Source organism: Rattus norvegicus, chromosome 15, assembly GCF_036323735.1.
Source record: "Rattus norvegicus strain BN/NHsdMcwi chromosome 15, GRCr8, whole genome shotgun sequence".
Classification (NCBI taxonomy): domain Eukaryota; kingdom Metazoa; phylum Chordata; class Mammalia; order Rodentia; family Muridae; genus Rattus; species Rattus norvegicus.
The window spans coordinates 15,878,333-15,899,038 of NC_086033.1; the positions used below are offsets into that span (position 1 = coordinate 15,878,333).

General features: G+C 45.3%; 2 protein-coding genes across 5 annotated transcripts in view; both read right to left on the reverse strand.

Moving 5' to 3' along the window:
• The window catches only part of Ptprg (protein tyrosine phosphatase, receptor type, G), a 683,913-nt gene that overhangs the window by 579,664 nt on the left and 83,543 nt on the right, over positions 1-20,706 (reverse strand). The window lies entirely within an intron of this gene.
• LOC120097096 (uncharacterized) overlaps positions 1-20,706 on the reverse strand; it is a 99,430-nt gene that overhangs the window by 43,868 nt on the left and 34,856 nt on the right. The window contains exon 1 of the mRNA XM_063274845.1: positions 12-20,706. This exon is cut by the window's right edge and continues 34,856 nt beyond it. Coding sequence (XP_063130915.1) covers positions 9,692-10,726 — 1,035 coding nt within the window. The 5' untranslated portion in view covers positions 10,727-20,706 and the 3' untranslated portion in view covers positions 12-9,691. The remainder of the gene's footprint in view (positions 1-11) is intronic.

Consider the following 20,706-nt stretch of genomic DNA (forward strand, 5'->3'; position numbering starts at 1 on the left):
AAGAGAGCTACCTCATTGGATTCCCAGAAAGACTCCACAGGCCTCAAGTCCTTAGGGTGCACATTTTAAAAAACAAGCAAGGAGAAACTGCCCCCAGAGAACCAGATCTATGTCACAAACGCTATCAAGGTGAATCACGCATGCTCAATGCCTTCTCCTTGTGACACTGCTTCCTCTACTGGGGAATCCGGCTAGCCTTCACGGGCAGTGTGACAAAGAGATGACTGGGAGGCGGCCAACCTTTAGGACAAACTAGGGCAGATCAATACGCCACTATAAATGAAGGCGGGACTTAGGAGCACCGACTGCAGGATCCTAGCTGATTGGAAGCTCTCAGCATGGATCACTGCGGAATATCCTATTTGCCTGGGCTGCCCTCTGAGCAGGTTTTATGGTTGGGCCTGCAGTGGGCAGCTTCCCCCGCATTATTAACTGCCTGCTTAACAGATCCAGGAATGCCATTTATTCTAAACACAAAGTGAAGGTTTTAAAAGCTAAAAAGGGAGTTTTTCACAAGCTAAAAGCTTTCAGGATGGGACGGACCTTAAATCGCCGATTTCACGGAGACAGAAATGGCTCCAGGCGAGTGAGGACATTATTCCTTTTTTTTTTTAAACAACATAAAGATATAAGATGAACTCAACTTGACTGAAAACCAAAGCCCGTTCATCCAAGCGGACTGTGGAAAGGGAGCAAACATTCGTGCCACTCTTGGAATGAAGGCTTCTGCACCAGCCTTGTTTGTATATCCCCGGACTCCTTGTGTACCTCTGTACCCGCAGGCAATCCTGACGGCTATAAACAGCTACATGAAGAGGGCCCAGCTGCATGAGCTCTTAGTCCAAGAGGGCAGGCCACTCATGCCACGCCCTCCTTTGTTTCAGTGCCCATGGCTTTGCCTTTTACTGCGCCCCAACAAAAACAGCAGCAAGGAGTAGTGGCCCAAGGCAATCAAGCATCGAAGACGGAAAATCTTCCCTCAGAAGGGGCCCCCAAAAGGGGGCCACCAAGCGAGGTGTTGTGGTGCCTGTCTGTAATACAGCACTTGGAAGGCTGATGCAGGAGGATGACAACCATTAGGCAGAGCTGGGTCATATTAGAACAACCTTTTTTTAAAAAAATGAAAACAAAGCGAATTTTAAGAGGCAGACAACAGACGTATGAAACATTTCGCCCGTGTTTGTGATAGAGGAACATAACTGCCAGTGTTTTCGTTTTTATCAGGACACACACCTAAATCCCCAGATTTCTGACCTCTCTTAAAACACACTCGGAGTGACTGTGGTATCTGTTCGGCCTGGCTAGCCTGGTAGAGCAGGGTATGGGCTGCTCCCTAAAATGAGATCGCTGCCTTCCAAATTCTTCCCTACCACCATTCATTCCAACTAAAATCTCATCAAAGGGTGCGCGCGTGCGTGCGTGCGTGCGTGCGTGCGTGCGTGCGTGCGTGCGTGCGTGCGTGCGTGCGTTATAAGCACAGGAGCAGTTTGTGGAAGTCAGGGGATAACCTTGAATAACAGTCCTCAGCTCCGATTCTGAAATAGAGTGTTTGCTCCTCTCTAACCAAAAGGAGCTGATCCACGTGCTTCTGGAGAGTTCTCCATCTCTACCTCCCACTTCACTGTAAGAGAACTGGGACTACAGAGATGTACTACCAAACCAGGCTAAGTAGTTTCTGGGATTCAAACACAGATCCTCCTGGTTGCTTTCCCCCACGGAGCCAACTCCCCAGCCCCTAGACCAGGACACTTCCAACAGTGAAGGGAGCCCTGTCAATAGCAAATCAGGAAAAGCCAGCGTTGGGTGGAGCCGTGGCTCCGAGCCTGGGCCAGCTACATCTTTGTTCTTTTCTAGCTCAGATTGTGAGACTTCCTTCATTGTGCACTGGGACTGAGAGGATACGGTGTTAATGTCTAATTAGTAAATTGCTTAAGGCAACTATCAAAATTCTGAGACTGTTCTGGGAGTGGGGCAGTTCAAGAAAAGTGGGACACGGTGATAGGAGCAAGGTGTCACAGGTTTCCATTCTCCGGGATCCCCATTAAACTCCATTAAATCCCAGGAAGCACAATCGGGTGAGGTTCTGTCAGCTGTAAACTAATGAGGAGACCTAAGCCATGAGCCATGGTAGACACTAGGTGCACTGACTGGGATCACTGCATTGCTCATAGGCCTGCTGCCTGGTAAGAATGCAGTGTTTCTGGGTCATTTCAAAGAACGGTGACGCAAGGCCTTAGAAACGGAGCAGCGCACTCAAACCCTCACATGCGTTCCACCTCGGTGTAGTGACCATTAGTTTGAAAACCGGATGACAGGCTACACACACCTTTTTTTAAAAAAAGATTTATTTATTTATTTTTATACATATATATACACATATATATATATATATATATATATATATATATATATATATATATATATGTAAGTACACTGTTGCTATCTTCAGACACACCAGAAGAGGGCATTCCATCAGATCCCATTACAGATGGTTGTGAGCTGGGAATTGAACTCAAGACCTCTGGAAGAGCAGTCAGTGCTCTTAACCACTGAGTCATCTCTCCAATAGGCTACACCTTTGTCACCACCGGATCAAGATCAATTATCACTTGGGAGTTTGCTGTACATCCATCTCCTAAAGGGCAGCTTTCTGGACTATCCCCTCTCGCTGTGGCACAGTCTCACCCTGTTGCCATAGCTTCTGCTATCCCAACATGCTGGTGTCCTCTAGTCAGATAAGCCCAGCTCATGAGTAACTGTCTTCACTGGGGCAGGAAAGCAGGGGACAGAGCAGTCTAAAAAAAAAAACCTTAAAGACAAGGACTAATGTGTTGACACAGAAGGCTTTATTGGAGAACTATGTATGTCCTAACTACCAGGGGGATGACAAGAGTCTGGTAAGTAATGATAAATGTGTGCACAGGTGTGGGAAGATGCCCATGATCTGGTGGCCCAGGATGTTCTTATTAAATTCGGGATCTGTGTGAAAGTGTCATGAGCCCTCCTATCGCTATCAGTGTGTGGAAGAGGACTCCTGGTCTTCAGGAGTACTTCTCTGGGGCTAGAATGGCACCCTCCACTCACACCATACCGTCACGCCAAACACTATCCATCAGGATATTCTGTTGGAGGAGTAAGGCTGCCTACAAAGCACAATCTTGTTACTTTGATAAAATACCCAAGCGGCACCCTCTAGGAAAGTGTCTGTGGGCAAATGCAAACCATGGCAACAGTGGGTGGTGGGAGACAGGGCTGAGTTCCTGGCTGGTGTGTCTGGGTTTGCACTACTTTCCCCGACAAGACAGTGCTCGTATTATATGGGTAAGCTAAGCTCAAATACATCCGGAAAGAAAAGCATTAGAAATGAAACATTCTCAACGACCACCTCATTAACGGAACCCAGGTTTACTGACAAATTTTATTTCTCGATCATTTTCCTGAACTTTGCTATTTCCACCCAACCCTTCCTCCATCCCCGAGAGAAAGTATTCCAGGCCAGCAACATACAGGCATCATGACGAAGAAAAGCTGGTATGTGTACACATGCATGTGCATACACACATGCTCACAGAGAAATGTCAATGTTTGGCTTTTGCAAACTATGCCACTTGCTACATATACACTACAGACCAGCCTTTACTGGAAAGGAAATCATTATTCAAAAGCTTCTAGAGGGTTGACGTGAATTTACAGGGCATCAGCGTAGAGTGACAGACATCTGTGGAAGGCTAATGCTAGGCTGTGTCTCTCTTTGTTGATTCAACAATCGGCACTGATGTCTTCTGTTCTAATTTATTTTAACTTCTGCTTAATTAAATGCATAAAAGAACTAATGTGTTGGATTTGGGTGTTTAAAATGACTTTCACCCAGCTGTTTTTAAATGCAGTTCGAAGATTCTTGAATATAATTGTTCTTTGGGGGGGGGGGGGGAGCACACGGTAACCATGACATTCACACAGAGGAGAAGCATCACCTGGAGATGCCGGCTGACAAGTTCTAAACAGTAACCCCCCCACCCAGAGTTAGAAAGGAGTTCCAGTGCTTTCCCAGCTACCTCTTGATGTGAGGAAAATGTTTCAGATGGGAAAGTCAGCATCTAAGTAAATTCATTTTCTGCTGATTTAACTAATGGGAGCAGGATGAAAATTTACAGAGCCCAGAAGCGGGACAAATCTCACAGTGTAGGGTACTAAGGAATCTGCTCCTCCCAGCTTTCTTTTTTTTTTTTAAAAAACTTAGCTTTCATGGAGTTCTACTATGGTTTTAAACGCATTACGAAACAGTAAAATCTGACAGTGGGAGGGGAGAGAGGAAACCGGCATCCTGATCTCTCCATGCAAGCCAAAATTAATTTATGTGTCCGTATGAGTCAGTATGGTTTTCTCCGGCACAGGGATCTGGTTCTTTTCCAAGCCACATCCTCTGCCTCTCTTCTATTACGGTCTTGTACTGGGGGTCATGGGAGAGGGTGCTGGGATTGAACTTGAACCGCATGCTATAGCTCCAGACTCTATCAGGTCTTAGAATAAAGAATTGACATTGCCGTTACTTCAGCCCTCTTCAGCAATCAAGGGCTGTTCGGAGTTCTAGAACTAAAAGGAGGACTAAGACAGGTCCTAATCGACAGGTGCCAGATGCCACATTGCTCCCGCAGGCTGGCACCGCCCCCCGGCCCTTCCGCCCCGTACACAAACCGGATCCCCACTTCCCCCCATTTCTCAGGCGTGAAACAGACCCTAATGGCAGCATGACTTTGTGCTTCTCAATCTGATATTTTAGCCCAAAGAACCACTCAGGCAGGGGCTTTGTAATTTACCAGAAACTCCAATGCAGAGTCTTAGAAAGAAGATCCAGCAAGCTGTCAGAGCTGTCCCGTGTCTTTCAGAAAACTTGGTTTTCTGTGAAGAAGGGACAACATGATACCATCTCAAGACTCCAAAATATGAGTGGCGCATTGAAACAGTTTTCTCTGTGACATGTTTGCCCTATTCCAGGGGAACACCCAATAACCTTCATCAAAACAAGTCGGGCTCAGAAAAAATATATTTTTTCTTAATTTTGTCTCTACTTGTCTCCTGCATCCCTGAACGGTAATGGAAGCCAAAGAGTCTTTTACCGAATAGTGTCACCCTCTCCTCCGGAGGGACCTGAAAGGCATACTTCATCTGGTCTACATCACCCCTTGAGGCAGGTCAAACCGACACAGAACAGGAGGAGGAAGTCAGAGCTACAAACCATGGGCTGCTTTCAACGATCCTACTCAATGATTTCTCAAAGAACTCAGCAAGAATTTTCAAACGGCAATACAAAGTCACCTATGACAAGTCCTACCATTTGGCAATGACACGCACCAGGTCTAATGCCTACAAGCACCGGTAGAGAATGCAAGGGCAGCGGGAGGAGGCGATTGCAGAGATATGCTGCTTCCCTTAGCCAGTCTGCACCGGAAGGTCTGGACTCCTGTCAGAGGTTAATGAGCTGGTGGGTCTCCTGGAGGACTACCGTTGGAGAGCAGCCATATGGGAAAGTGAGATAAGCAAGGGAAAGATGTGACATTGGTCGATATGAGAGGCGGGAGATCCTACACCAAAAGCAGATTACAAGTCTACAGAACACTGCTAACATAATTTAAACAAACAGAAAGAAATGCATTCCTTCCATAAGAAGTTCTCTTAGGAGCAACTCAGCATGAAGTCACAGGGACATTTTAATGCTTCTGACGAGTTAATTCTGTGATGTCCTTAGATGACAGCCCACTGGAACCTGATTTCAAGTGACATATACCTGATTTCAGGAGAAAGCACATCTTCTGGGCTTCCCAAATTTATACATTAGTCACTGATGACAGAGTTCCTTTGCAATTGAATTCATTCCAGTCTGGCTGCACAAGCCCATCCCCTATCCCCTACTGCCTTCTGGCCCATCACTGGGCTATTAGACATCTTTCTAACACACTGTGTATGAGGTAGATAATTCCAACCATCAAAAGGAAGAAGGTAAATGGTTGTAGAAGATCCAACAGCTTGTATGCCAGGACAGAAACCTTGGTCTGTGAAGACTCCCAAAAGCCCTCTTTGTTTTCTTTTGAGTCTGAGTTTCACTATGTGGCGGCCCAAATACAACTCATACTCAAAGATGTAGAGCAGGCTGACCTTGAACTTAAGAATCCTCCTGCCTCTCAAATTCTAGTCTTATAGAACTGCACCACCATGTCGGGGTTGAAAATGTCCTAGGAATAATTTGAGAGCAGGGTTTTGTCTTATTTCCCTGTATTTCACTGCATACACCAAGCTGGCCTCAAACTCCTAGGTCATCCTCCTGCCTCTATATCCTGAGTGCTAGGATTACAGGTGTGTGTCACCGCGCATGGGTTTGAACCAGAAACTCTTAGCCACCTTGGTAAACTGCCTCTTACTCCTAAAGGCTATACTCAAAAATCATCTGCAGTCAGACAGTCCACACGTTGGTGTTTGAGACCTCACAGACAATCTGTCGTTACATCAGCCCCAACCAAAGTGTGTCAGAGTATCTTCTGAGTCCATGCCCAACCATCTTAGGGACAACAGGCTTTTGCATCCATTCCACAGGCACTGCCTACCTCAGAAGTGACATATACCTAAGAGAATGTTTTGATAAGCCAGCCCAGTGTGCTTCCAAGCAGGAAATCCCTTGCTTAGAAGAAGAAAAATCAAACATTCACTCATACAATAATGCATGCAATTGAGTAAGCTCTGGATAGAATTATAATTTATGGCAGAGATAAGGTCTAAAGCAAGAAGTGAGGAGTGAGAATGGATGACGTTACTCATGCCAGGAACAAGGGGCAGGCTGCAGACATAGTGCTGTATGCCAGTGTCCCTTCAAGCCTCCTAGTTCATATTCCAGCACTGAAGCAAACCACTGTGGGGATGTCTATGGGCCACAGTCGTGACTTTACACATGACAAGCATACACTGAGCTCCCCAAAGCCACTGCCATTCCCCCACACAACAAATATCTTCCCCTTTCTTCCTTTTCCAGTTTTACGGGGTTTTAACCCAAGGACTCCCACATGCTAACCAAGTGCTTTAACACTATGACATGCGCAGACCTGTGCTTGCCTGTTTGGAATAAGTCCTTCTGCTTCTCGCTCTCCATAAACAAGAGAGAGCTCAGGACTGGAAGAAGCCTTGGGCTCCCTTTTTCTGTTCTGATGGAGGCAAGTCCCGCTGGCTCTAAAGCCAAAGTCAAGACTTCAGAATTGCCAGTCTTGGAAAGCAATCAGCATTCTTCGCTTGTAGAAAGGCCTGGAAGTAAATGGCTAAGGCTGGAAACATAATGCATACTACCCATCCACCAGGGGCAGAACAGTAATTAGAAGTTATTTCTATATTAACTAAAGTTCAGCATAATGAATGAACTAAAAAAAAAAATCTAGGCCACCACTGATTCGTCATATACTAAATACGTATTCTGTGCCTTAGGGGTGAGCAGACAGCTTCATGTTGTCAGAAGACTGTGGCAGAGTGAAGCTTCCCAGTACAGGACAGCACCGGTATGCCAGTGCGACATGGGCTTCAGCTGAAGACCGTTTCTCAGAGAATCACCTAAGTGGAGATTCAGCTCTAAGATCTCATTAGAACTCCAGGGATGGGCAGCCATGTTTGGCAGAGAGTAGTGTTCGTAAAATCACCTTTGAAAACAGCCATAAAGCCAGCTAAAGTCTCACATATTACTTCTAGTGATGTTTTATAGGATTTGCATAATTTCTGATTTGGCCAGAGAAAATTCGTGTCTTGATCTCCCCCCTCCCCATTTTGGGAATGCTATTGCAAGGACCCAGAAATCCCAGTAGGTTTTCTATAGACCCACCCTTACTACAGGTTCTATTCTGGAATGTGTACAGAAAAATAACGAGGGACATAGAAACCGTGAAGGGGCTGCTTTCAAACTCTACATGGAGTGAAAACCTCCTACCACAGAGGAATGCCGTGCACTCTTACTTTGTCTCCAAAACACCGTCAGTGCACATTCGCTGCCAAGTGTCACCAACTTGTTTGGGTCACCTGCACCCTAGTTTTTATATCTTCAACTTTGTATTTAACTTCTCTCTTCTCAGCAGACTGTTGGGAATGCCTTAAGGGAAACACATGCTCTATGAATACGGTAATATTGCCCAGAACTCTGAGAATAGCAGCATATACATAGACCCTCAAAAATATAAGATGAATTTTAACTAAGCCGTATTTGAAAGTTTGTGGAATTGTGGTTTGTTGAAATGTCCTATTTTCCTAGACTATACATATAGATGAGGATATTCTTGTATGTTCCGTACACAGAGTCCCAGAGGAGTAAATATTTAAGGGCTGGTAAGTCACTGTGTTCTTCGTGTCAAGTACTAAAAACCTACCATCGCAAGGATCTGGGAGGAGTTGGGGCAGGGTAGGGTGGAATGGGGTGGAGTGGGGTGGGGAGAGTCTGATCAAAATGTATATAAAAAATTAATTTAAAACGCTACAGTACATGATAAGATAACAAGTCACCAAAGGAGTTACAAATTTCCAAAGCACCCTTGTTTACCAGCACCAATAGCATTCACTGTCTATGAGACACGGTTCGAAGTATCAAATCACCATAGGATCAATAGGATCAACTTAACAGCCAAGATGCAGACTACTACTGGATAGCACTCACTAGAAAGGACGCCCTGCCTCTATTTTTACCCACTCTGCACACACACACACATACACACACACATACACACACACAGCTTCACTGCAGATCATCATAGCCACAAACCTGTGTGTGATCTTCGTGTTAGAAATAAAGACTAATCCTAGAGGTGCACAAATGCACACATAGAATAAAAAGAGCATCAAGGGAAGTCTTGACAAAAAGGAACCAAACCACGCCAGCAGGCACACCAGAACACAGAGTACTTGGGTTTGAATTCTGTGACTGTTGGTTACTGTGTCTTTTCCCTGTTAGCTAGTGTCCAACTGCATAGTCTTTCCTGATTGGCTACTTTTTAAAAAATAAAGACTACTGACCCCTGGAAGATCAACTGCCTTTGACTTGGGTGCAGGGTGGATTACATTCCTGCCTTATTTCCCTAGTACCAAGTGTACAGGCCTGAGGTGCCATGCCCTGTGTGGCACAAGGGGAGAAGGTGACCTTAAAGAGCTCTCCCGGGGTTGGGGATTTAGCTCAGTGGTAGAGCGCTTGCCTAGGAAGCGCAAGGCCCTGGGTTCGGTCCCCAGCTCCGAAAAAAAGAAAAAAAAAAAAAAAAAAGAGCTCTCCCACCGGCCTGCTCTGGGAAGTAAGAGGATTAAAACGGGAGTGGAAGACTGGAGAGATGGCTTGGTACTGAAGAGCACTTGCTATTCTGTGGTGAGGACCAGAGTTCAGATCCAAGCATCCACACCAGATGGCTCACAAATGCCTATAACTCCAGTCCCAAAGGATAGGATATCATCTTCCGACCTCTGTAGCCACACATGTGGACATATGAATAGAGACGTACAAGCATACTCAAATGGTGAAAATAATCACAAAGAGACAGGAGGATAGCTGCCATACACTGTGTGTCCGTTTTCTACAAGCACACCGTTTTTGAAATGCCTTAGATTATGCGTGCTGGTCAGTTCTTTGTCAACTATATATACACTAAAGTCGCCTGAGGAGGGAAACCCAAATGAGAAAAATGCCTTCCTAAGATCTTGCCGTAAACAAGCAAGCATTGCATGGCATTTTCTTAATGATTGATGAGAGATGCCCAGCCCACCGTGGGAGGTGCCATAGGATGCCCAGCCCGCTGTGGGAGGTGCCATGGGGATTCCCAGCCCACTGTGGGAGGTGCCATAGAAATGCCCAGCCCACTGTGGGAGGTGCCAAGGAAACGCCCAGCCCACTGTGGGAGATGCCACGGGGATGCCCAGCCCACTGTGGGAGGTGCCACGGGAGATGCCCAGCCCACTGTGGGAGGTGCCATGGGGGGATGCCCGGCCCATTGTGGTAGGTGCCATGGGGATGCCCAGCCCACTGTGGTAGGTGCCATGGGGATGCCCAGCCCACTGTGGTAGGTCCCATGGGGATGCCCAGCCCACTGTGGTAGGTGCCATGGGGATGCCCAGCCCACTGTGGTAGGTCCCATGGGGATGCCCAGCCCACTGTGGGAGGTGCCACGGGGATGCCCAGCCCACTGTGGTAGGTGCCATGGGGATGCCCAGCCCACTGTGGTAGGTGCCATAGGATGCCCAGCCCGCTGTGGGAGGTGCCATAGGATGTCCAGCCCGCTGTGGGAGGTGCCATGGGGATGCCCAGCCCGCTGTGGGAGGTGCCATAGGATGCCCAGCCCGCTGTGGGAGGTGCCATGGGGATGCCCAGCCCACTGTGGGAGGTGCCATAGGATGCCCAGCCCACTGTGGGAGGTGCCATGGGGATGCCCAGGCCACCGTGGGAGGTGCCATAGGATGCCCAGCCCGCTGTGGGAGGTGCCATGGGGATGCCCAGCCCACTGTGGGAGGTGCCACGGGGATGCCCAGCCCACTGTGGGAGGTGCCATGGGGGTATGCCCAGCCCACTGTGGTAGGTGCCATGGGGATGCCCAGCCCACTGTGGGAGGTGCCACGGGGATGCCCAGCCCACTATGGGAGGTGCCACACCTGGACTAGTGATCTGGGTTTTATAAACAAGCAGGCTAAGCAAGTCATAAGGAACAAGCCAGGTAGCAGCACCCCTCTCCATGGACTATGTGTGCATCATCAGCTCCTACCTCCAGGTCCCTGTCCTGAGTTCTTTGGATGGTGAACAGTGCCGTGGAAATAAATAAAAATAAACTATTTCCTCCTGAGCTTGCTTTTGGCACAGTGCTTCATCACAGGAACAGTAACCCTGACTATAAGACAATACCCAAGATGCAGCTCAAGTAAACACTTTTGCTACTGGTTTTGGTTACAGCGAAGGTGCTAGATTTTTGTAATGAGATTTAGGAAGATCCTTCCTCTCCAGCCCTATGTCAAGGTCTATAAATCTTCAAAGCAGGAAATTTACAAGAAGTTTATAGAAGTTGGAACATCTAATTGCAGATAAACAATACACAGTTTAACTTGCTGGAGGCATGTTGTACTTCAGAGCTTCCTCGTGGGTTACTTGTGGCTTCTTTAAAACCTGAGTTCTTTGCTATGATGGAGGCTGAGAGACCGTTTCCACGTATATTTCAAAGCCATCCAAGAAAGAGTAAGGATGGTTTTAGGCAGTAGAAAGAAGCAGAGAGCTGGGCCAATATAGTCAAAGCTCTTTTAAATTAATCAAATTCAGGGGCCAGAGCTTCAGCAAGAGGCATTTGTATGGAATTTCATTAATTATAAAAGGTATTATTAAATTGAAGTCATCTATCTATCCATTCTAGGTTTTGTTCTATGACACTTTAATTAATTTTGAGACTAGGTCTTATATATCCTCTGATGGCCTTGAACTCACGCTACAGCCAAGAATGACTTCCTATGTCCACTTCCAAGGATTAGGAGCACACAGTACCATGGTCATTTATTTATTCAGCGGTGGGGATCAAAACTAGAACTTGGTGTTTCCTAGACAAGCATCCTACCAACTGAGGGTTATTCCCAGCCTCTCTCCACAATCTCTAAATGAAAGAAATGCCTGGGCTGAGGAAGGGGCTCACTGTTTAAGTGTGCACACTCCTCCTCTAGAGAAACAGAAGTCAAGCCCAAGCAACCACATCAACAGCTAACAAATGACACGCCTGACGCTCTGTTCTGGCGTCTGGGGGCACTCATGCATATTCATAAATAAAACAAAATATTTTTTAAAAATGAAGAAAAACCCAACATATTTTTCTTGAGTACATTTTTTACCAGTAGACAAGAAAAACAAAACAAAACAAAACAAAACAAAACAAAGAGTGTAGCAGTAGAATCTAAGACATAGGTCAGAGGTATTACTCAACGGTCTAAGATGCTCAGGACGGCCCTAGGGAGGTAGCTCAGTGGTTAAGGGCACTGGCTGTTCTTTCAGAAAACCTGGGTTCAATTACCAATACCAATATGGAGACTCACGACTATCTCTAACTCCACTCCCAGAGGATACAATGCTGTCTTCAGGCCTCTGTGAGCACTACGTACATGAATAGATATATAACCAAAGCATTCATACATTAAAAAATAAAAATAAAATCTTTTCCCCCTTTAATGGTCAGGACAAGCCCAGCACCCAGAATCACCAACCCCAAAATATCAAACGTGGCATTTGGATTGCAATTGAGAGACTGTCTTGGACACCCAGAAATGCAGTAGCCAGGAAGCCCTGAGAGCTACTTTGTGTTTACATCTCAACTGACCTGCATAGCAACACCACAAAACACAATTTTCCCAGAAACTGGGCCACACACTCCAAGACGAGGCCTGAGATAAGAAAGAAGCAGGGAACTGGGCACAGGCCTGTCATGTTTACCACACACAGAGCCCAGAGGGGGAAATTACTGGTTAAATGAAGACTGGTAGGTTTAACTTAAGAGAAATGAGATATCCCAAGCCTCTGACTTGCTATCGAGTGGAAGTCTGCATCTCTGTCAAGCTCAGAAGTAATTCAGACAGCTAGCGGGAGAAGAGAAATCTCATCACCTTCGCACCAGTAAGGAGCCTTCCGAGACGCCCTTGAACTTGGCCGGCCAGCTAAGAGGAAGAGGGGTTTTATCAAACGCCTGGCAGTTTATTACAGTCTGCAGCTCCTTCCTTTATAGGATTTTTCCGCCCCAAACTTGATAGCCACCAGCACTCAAGAAAGGTTAACATCATTTTTCACTTACGGAGCTGCTGTTTCGGGATCCGAATAAGACCAGCCATCTCATTTAGACAGCAAATCTTTTGTTTCCACGTGTGGGCCTCTCAAATTTACATATGTAAATTCCAACTGCGATGATCTTCACCTTCACGCTCTCATTTTTTTTTTAAACGTATTTTGAAATTTTCATTAGTGTATATTCATTGTATGTGGTACAGGGTTACACAAGGGCATTTTCATAAGCATACAACGTCTCTTAAGCATTTTACTTTCATGAAAGGAAACTCTTCTAATGAGTTAAATAATATATTTATTTATTAAAATCACAATCTTTTTTGCTCTGGAATTTTTAGCTAGCTCCAAATTCCCTATAAAAATATGACTGCATCTATATACAAAAATACTAGCCCAGACAAATCTGTCTGACTCCGAAATGATGGTAAAACTGTATTTCTATTAAAGAGGCAGGGAAAACAGAAGGCACAACAATTATTTCTTTTTTTTTTTTTTTTTTTTTTTTGGTTCTTTTTTTCAGAGCTGGGGACCGAACCCAGGGCCTTGTGCTTCCTAGGCAAGCGCTCTACCACTGAGCTAAATCCCCAACCCGAACAATTATTGCTTAACTCAGCCTGTTCTCTACTCTGAATGGTAGCAAGGGGCAGCCATGAGCAGTGGACTCCCGAATGTTACACAAGACTTTGTTCCTTACAACCTCACCTTGACTACAGCCCAACAGCATACAACAGACCCAAACTGAGTCTGACCCTGAGTCTGAATCCTTCTGGGATGGAGAGCCTCAGGGCGAGACCTGTTTCCACAGTTGGGTCCACTGACCAAAGGGTGAAGAGAAAGAGCAGTTGTGCTGACTGAAACATTAAGTCTGGTCTTCAAACCAAATGCTATCAATACTCACAAAGGGCCAAGGGCTTGAGTCTAGCTTTCGCTGTTGTTGTTTGGGGCTTTCTTGACTCAATATTTCTAAATCACAACCTTTTCATGTTGAGTACCAGTATGGAAAATGGCTGGGAGCATTCTGATTTGAGGGCTTAGGGCTTTGAGGTATTTGCATAGGCTTCAGATAAATATCTCTAATCTGAGCCTCTGAAATCTGAGATGTTCCAACATCTAACACTTCTCGAGTGTCATGTCGATGCTCAAAATGTCCCCATTTCAGGACCTGGAGGGTGCTTTGAAATGGAGAAATCCCGTATCATGATTTCTGCCATCGTCTCATTTCAAAACAAGCGTACAGATTCTGGGGTCCAAGGCATGCAGGGCTGCATTCTTCATTCGGAAATACTGCTGTCTACACAGAGGATGTCTATCCCACAGTAGGAAAGTGAAAAGGAGGGAAAAGAGGACATCAAAAGAACAACGTATCACATCAAAAGAAGATAGGAGGTTTAGACAAAATGGGATCTCCTTGTTCTTCAGTTTCCAGCGGTCCTATCTTTCCAGCAAGATGAAATGCCCTGGCCTAAAAAGAGCTACTCCCCGAGGATGCTGTCATTGTGCGAGATACTCCGCTGCATAAATGCTCATATATTCTAAACTGCCTCTGGCTGCCAGATAAACAAGGCATCCGTAGCACGAGAGGGAGCCCAGACGGAAACAAGTCAAGTCATGAGTCTGGGCCTGCTACCCAGAAAGAACCTCCCCCTCAAAAGATGATAAAAACTAACAAGCCTTCAGTCTCGATGCCAATTTTTCTCCTTTTCAGGGTGGTGGGGTGATGGGCGGGGAATGTTAAGCAGTAAAATGTTTCTTGGTGCAAGCATAAGAGTGTAGAGGAGACAGAGAGAGAAGTCTCTCAGACTTGCTGGCCAGCCAGCTGAGCCTCTCAGGGAGTCCCTGGCTAGTAAGAAACCACATTGCAAAACAGCAACAATAAAATTAATTATAATAATAATTATAATAATAAAATAAAGTTAAACAAGGTTAGGGAATGATATTCAAGGCTGTCCTTTGCCCTGTGCATACAAGCACATGAGCACACATGCACACAGACACAGACAGACACAGACACATACACGTACAGGAAGGAAGGAAGGAAGGAAGGAAGGAAGGAAGGAAGGAAGGAAGGAAGGAAGGAAGAAAATAGGATATAATTCAATAGTAAGTATGGATGTTCGCCATGCATGAAGCCTGAGATCCAGCCCCCTTTAAGCCAAAACCAGAAGAAAAATGTTCCAATTCATTCAATGGGTTACCTTCTGCTTCACACACAGTACCCCTATATGTGCACATTATTTTACATGGACCCATTATTTTACCCTGGATGCCCTTTCTGAATCAGTTCCTTTAAACCTTGTACCAACACCATGAAGGAGGTGTTGTCATTGCTCCTATTGTTGATGTTAAATTATTTTGCTAAGTGATGATTAATACTGTCAAACCTGCTGACCAAATGTAGAGTCTCCTAGGAGACAAACCTCTCTCTCTCTCTCTCTCTCTCTCTCTCTCTCTCTCTCTCTCTCTCTCTCTGTGTGTGTGTGTGTGTGTGTCTGTATGTGTGTGTGTGACAGCAATCATAGAGCAGACTTGACACAGAATGATCCACTATAAATGTGGGTGGCACCATTCCATGCATTGGGATCCTAGACTGAATGAGAAGATTCTGCCCACTAGCATGCACATGTGTCTCTGCTTCTTGACAGCAGGTGCAATGTGACCAGCTCCCTCAAGTTACTGCTGCCAAGCCTCTCCCCTGCCAGGGTGGACTGTGCTGGCCAATAGCTACTTCTGTCAGGTATTTTATCATAGCAATGAGAAATTAACTCTTGCATCCACTGACCGGATATATGTGCATAGACAAGCGGAACCCCTACCAACCAATGCACTATCCTATACCACTGTTCCCATGCTTTACATGAAAGCTTTCCAAAGACTAGTTAGGGGCACTCAGTTTATCCAGCCTCCAGGTCAGGAAGCTTATCGGCATGTTACCACTCTGCTACCTTTAGAGAACACAAGCTGTTACCTACATCAAAACCCCCAAATCATTGCTCCCAGGCTGCTTGGTGTTCATCTCCCTCAAGAACCCCAATCTTTCTCACATAATAGTTGTCATTTATGTTACAGACTCATGCCTTCTCTCTCCGGTTTACAATTATTGAAATCATTGACTTACAAATGAGTTTATTTTAACGGAACTTTGCAACACGTACATGAATAAAGGACTAGAAACACTGAATTTAGGTAAAAGACTAATTAAATCCCACTAAGCTGACCTTGGCACTATCCTACAGGGTCTAGATATGACAGAAGTTTAGAGTCATATCAACATGGAGTTCTAAGACATATATACCTCTTAATCATGAGTAACATTCAAAATGAAGTCTACTGTCTACTCTTGGAAAAAGAAGAAATTCCAACTTGAAGGTTTAAAGACAAATGCTAAGATCTCGGTTCCTCAAAGAACCAATCAATCTCTGGAGCCTGGATTGTAACCCACCATCCTACTACACACTACTACCTGGACTGATGCTCAACGCAATGTCTTCATTTGAAGAAGCACACAAACATCACCCAAGCGTCTTCCTCTCCAGTGAACAGGGGCACAGCCAAGGGAACTGAATAAGAAAACGCTCAGCTGGGGGCAATGCTTGGACTTGTGCAATCACAGCCTTTGCCAATGAGGAAAACCCACTCTTATATGCTAAGTCTCTGACAGCTCTGTAGCTACAGGAATAAAACAATCAGAAGCCTGTGTGACCAGGCCAGGACTCAGGATGTTCAGAAGCAGGGCTCAGCAGGGATTTCAGATTAGAGGATCTCAGAGGTGGCTGTGGGGGCCCGGGACACGTTCTGAGAAGGTAAACAGGGAAGAGACAGGAGAAAGCACAACAGGGCTCACCCTCCTAAGCTGAAGACTGTCAACAATTCCCAGACATCCTAAGAAAACTGTGTGGTCTGAAAACAAGCTCAATTGAGCCAGCAGAATCTTACAACGTCTAAAGCTCTTACACCATATACAGGGTGACTAGTCCCAAACCAAACACTGAAATCCAAACTACTCCAAAATTCAAAACTAAAACCTAACAAGCTGACACTAATGGGAAACTCCGCATCTGACATCCTGTTGACATTTTGTTTCATGCACAATGACAGGTAAACTACCATATTGAATTATTTTCATCTATAGACCTAAGGTGGTCACAAAACATACATAAACTTTCACATTTAGACTTAAGTCTCATCCCCAAGAAGCCCCATTATATATGCTCGGATATTATATAATCTAGAAACAACCGAAACAATTTTGATTCCAAGCACTTTGGATGTGGGACACCCAACTTGTCATTGGATGATGATCTCTTCCTGGATGTGACCAAAAGACAGAGGAAACAGAAGACAAGGTCATGGCCATGATCCAGCAGCAAATTCATCACTTTGTTCTACAGATGTCATCTAGGGGATGCTAGGTGCACACAGGTACCAAATCCTTCTGTATCAGAGGATGTGCATCCCAGATAGGGGCGTAAGAAACATGACAAACATGTAACTCAGAGAAGTGTGGTTTAAATACAAGCACACAAAGTGTGAGAAGACAAGTGTGATGGAAGTGAAGTGGGCATAGTAGAAACCAAGGAGGTAAACACACACATTAGATCCTGTTTCCAAGGTAGAGACCCAAGCTCAAACTACTGTCTAATCCTGCCAAAGTCACACAGAGGTCCTGATGATGGTGGCACGAAGCCTCCTCTCACCTTCTACCTGGTCCCCAGACCTTAGCTGGATCCTGTCCTAGGAAACTCATTTGCCACTGACATCTGGGCTCATCTAAGCATTGTCACCTGCTCAACCCAGGACAAAACATTCCAGTTCCCCCTGTTTGTGACAGCTTCTGAGACTAATATTAACAAAGGCCCAAGAATGTTTCAGAAGAGATATTCTGAACTCAGGGCATAAAAAAACATCCACCACAAACACAGTAAGTTCTTTCTCTATCTCAGGCTAAGGCCTGGAGTTTCTGGAGATCTGTCCCAACAGAGCTGGGTTTCTCCACGGTGGGTGTCCAGGTGAGCAGCATCGTAACCCGGAGGGTAAATGCAGCCACCATTGCCCCAACCAGTCAGTTGGAAAGAACTGCTACGAAACTTATTAATTTCACTTTTAATCACTGAAGGAGATCTTGAGCAAAAGTAGTTGATGGACAGACCATGGAGGAAACAAGGCACAACCAATCCCAAGGAAAGAAAAGGGACTCCATTAGTCTGGGCACTACTCCCAGCACTTGGGAGGCAGAGTTCAAGTTTAGTCTGGTCTACATGTCCTGAAAATCAATAAAAACATTTTTGCAGCACATGACACATCAAGACAATAAAGATATGAGACCAGGAAATGAGGGAAAGAAAGTGAAACCAGGTCAGTGCTCAGGGATGCTGGAAATGACCCAGGGGACCCAGATCCAATTAAAAAACTAAAACTGGCATTCACAACTACTAATGGTTCTGAGTCCTAACAAGCCAGAAAACACAGGCAGGTAAGTGGACTGTTGGAAAGCTGGATACACTGGAGAAGAAATCCGTGGAAGAGAATTTGTAAAATAGTATCCCCAAAATGAAAGCCACTGGCCCCATATAATTGCCACCCGTACCTCAGATGGTGCGTTCCTGCTATCCTCAGACCTACCAATCCTATATTAGTCTGTGCACTATATTCCCAGTGATTCTCGATTTCACCACTCGAATGTGGGACTCTCGGCAGATTTTAACACTACTTGGTAACCTGAGATCAAAGCCATGGCCCATCACCTGGACATTTGTTTCAGATAAGAAACGCTCAAACACAAACTCAAAAGAGAAGCGACATCTAGCCTCATGGTGACATGGCCAAAATGGGTAGCCACTAATGAGCATACTCAGTGGAATTAAGTCCTTCCTCAGGAAGGCACCTGGCCAACCCTCTTGTGCAAGAAATTTCTGAGACAATATTCATCTAATCCATCTTTTCAAACACCAGTGGTGTTGCTTGGCACTCTTCTAGGACCAGATGGCACACAAATGAACAAGGCTGGTACAGAGCCTATGACTTTACCTTAACCCACAGAGTAGAGCAGATCACAAACAGGTCAGTGAAGAAATGAAGAGTCCAGCTTCCGAACTGCTGGGGAGGTAATGATCAGTTTCAAACCAAGGAGAAATGTGAGAGAGACAGCACCGAGGCCCTGTCAGACAGAGTTGTGATACAGAAATCAAGGATCCAGCATTAATTCCTACAGCTGACCAGGACCCCTTCTGACCCAAACCCAATTAAGTGATTGTCCACTGTCACCAGCAGAAAGCTGAATCTATAAAACCATAGCTGCAGACAAGAACCCAAAGTAGAGCAGTGACCCGGAAGGTGGTATAAAGACCAACCCACCTCAGAACAGAGCACCAAACACATAAACAAAAGCTTGGTGCCTCACACCTTTAACCCCAGCACTTAGGAGGCAGAGGCAGGAAGAACTCTATGAGTTCAGGGTTAGCCTAGACTACACAACAAGTTCCAGACAGTCAGAGCTTTAAAAAACAAACCAAAACAAAAACCTTGAAGACATATGTCAGGTATTGGGTATTCCGCAAACACCATAAAAAGTCATAAAGGGTATCCCCACTCCATAGCGTGATGCCCACATCCCATGTCCTACACTGGACTTCCATGGGGAGATCCAAGGCCAACAGGACGAGAAAGGCACACCCACTACACCCCACTGAACAGCTTCTCTTCCTCACTGCCACACTTGTTCCTTCACAGTTCTTCAGGGTAACCAGGCACAGATACACTGCTTCCTTCCAGCAGGCTCCGGCTCCTGCTGATTTCACTGAAACTGAAAGCACTCTGAGCCAAGGTTAACTGTAATCTCTCATGCAAACAAACCGGAGTTGGCTTCTATACCGAAGAGTTTTCCCAGGTGAGCGAGGAAAAGTTAGACGGCCAGAAGGCAGCATACAGAAGCAAAGAGCAGGCCAAAATGAAACTCAATAAAACAATGGCGGCTCTAAAGATATAGCTCGAGCCATGGGGTTCTAGCGCCTTTTCCCACCTGGGTACCCAAACGTCATATGGTGTCAATCAAGGTATCGTTTATAAAGTCTAGAAACAGTAAATGTCCATCCGCACGCTGATAGGAAAATTGATGTCAGTGCAATAATTGAAGATTGTCTGTACAACCGTGAGCGGTGATGAGGAAGGGGACGGGTGCGATCAGAAAAGAGCCTTAAAGAAGTGGGGAAATCAGGGTTGGCAAGATGGTTGGGTTTTTTTACCTGCAAAAAAACCCAGTAATTGCTAAGCCTGCAACTTAAAGTTGAACCCTGAGACCCACATGATGGAAAGAACTGACTCCCACAAGTTTATGCAAAATAAGTGCATGATTAAAAACAAATATTGGAGGAAGGAAGCACTTGAAGAGATAGCTCCCAGTTTAAGAATACAAACTGTTCTCAGGTGAAAACATGCAAACTTTTCCCAAAGGAAGCAAATTCAGTTCCCAACATTCAGGTTAGGCAGGCAGCTCAGAACCATCTTCGGGAAGGCCCAACTCCTTGGGCCTCCAAGAACACCTACATTCATGTGCACATATGCACACACACAATTAAAAATAATTTAAAAATAAAAATAAAAAAACAAGGATAGGTGTTGTAGATCTCTGAGAGTTTAAGGCTGGCGTAGTCCACATACTGAGTTCCAGGACAGTGTTAGAAACCCTGTCTCAAAGGAAAAGAAAGGGTTAGGGGAGTAAAGAGGGGAAGGAATGGGAGGGAAGGAGAGGATAGGAAGATAGGAGGAAAAGCCGGAATAATAATAATAATAATAATAATAATAATAATAATAATAATAATAAATTTTGTAAAAGAGTAGGGAAATGTCAACATGAATTTAAAATGCACAGTGTAGGCATTGTGGATGTGACACAGAATACCTGGTCTTAGTAGATA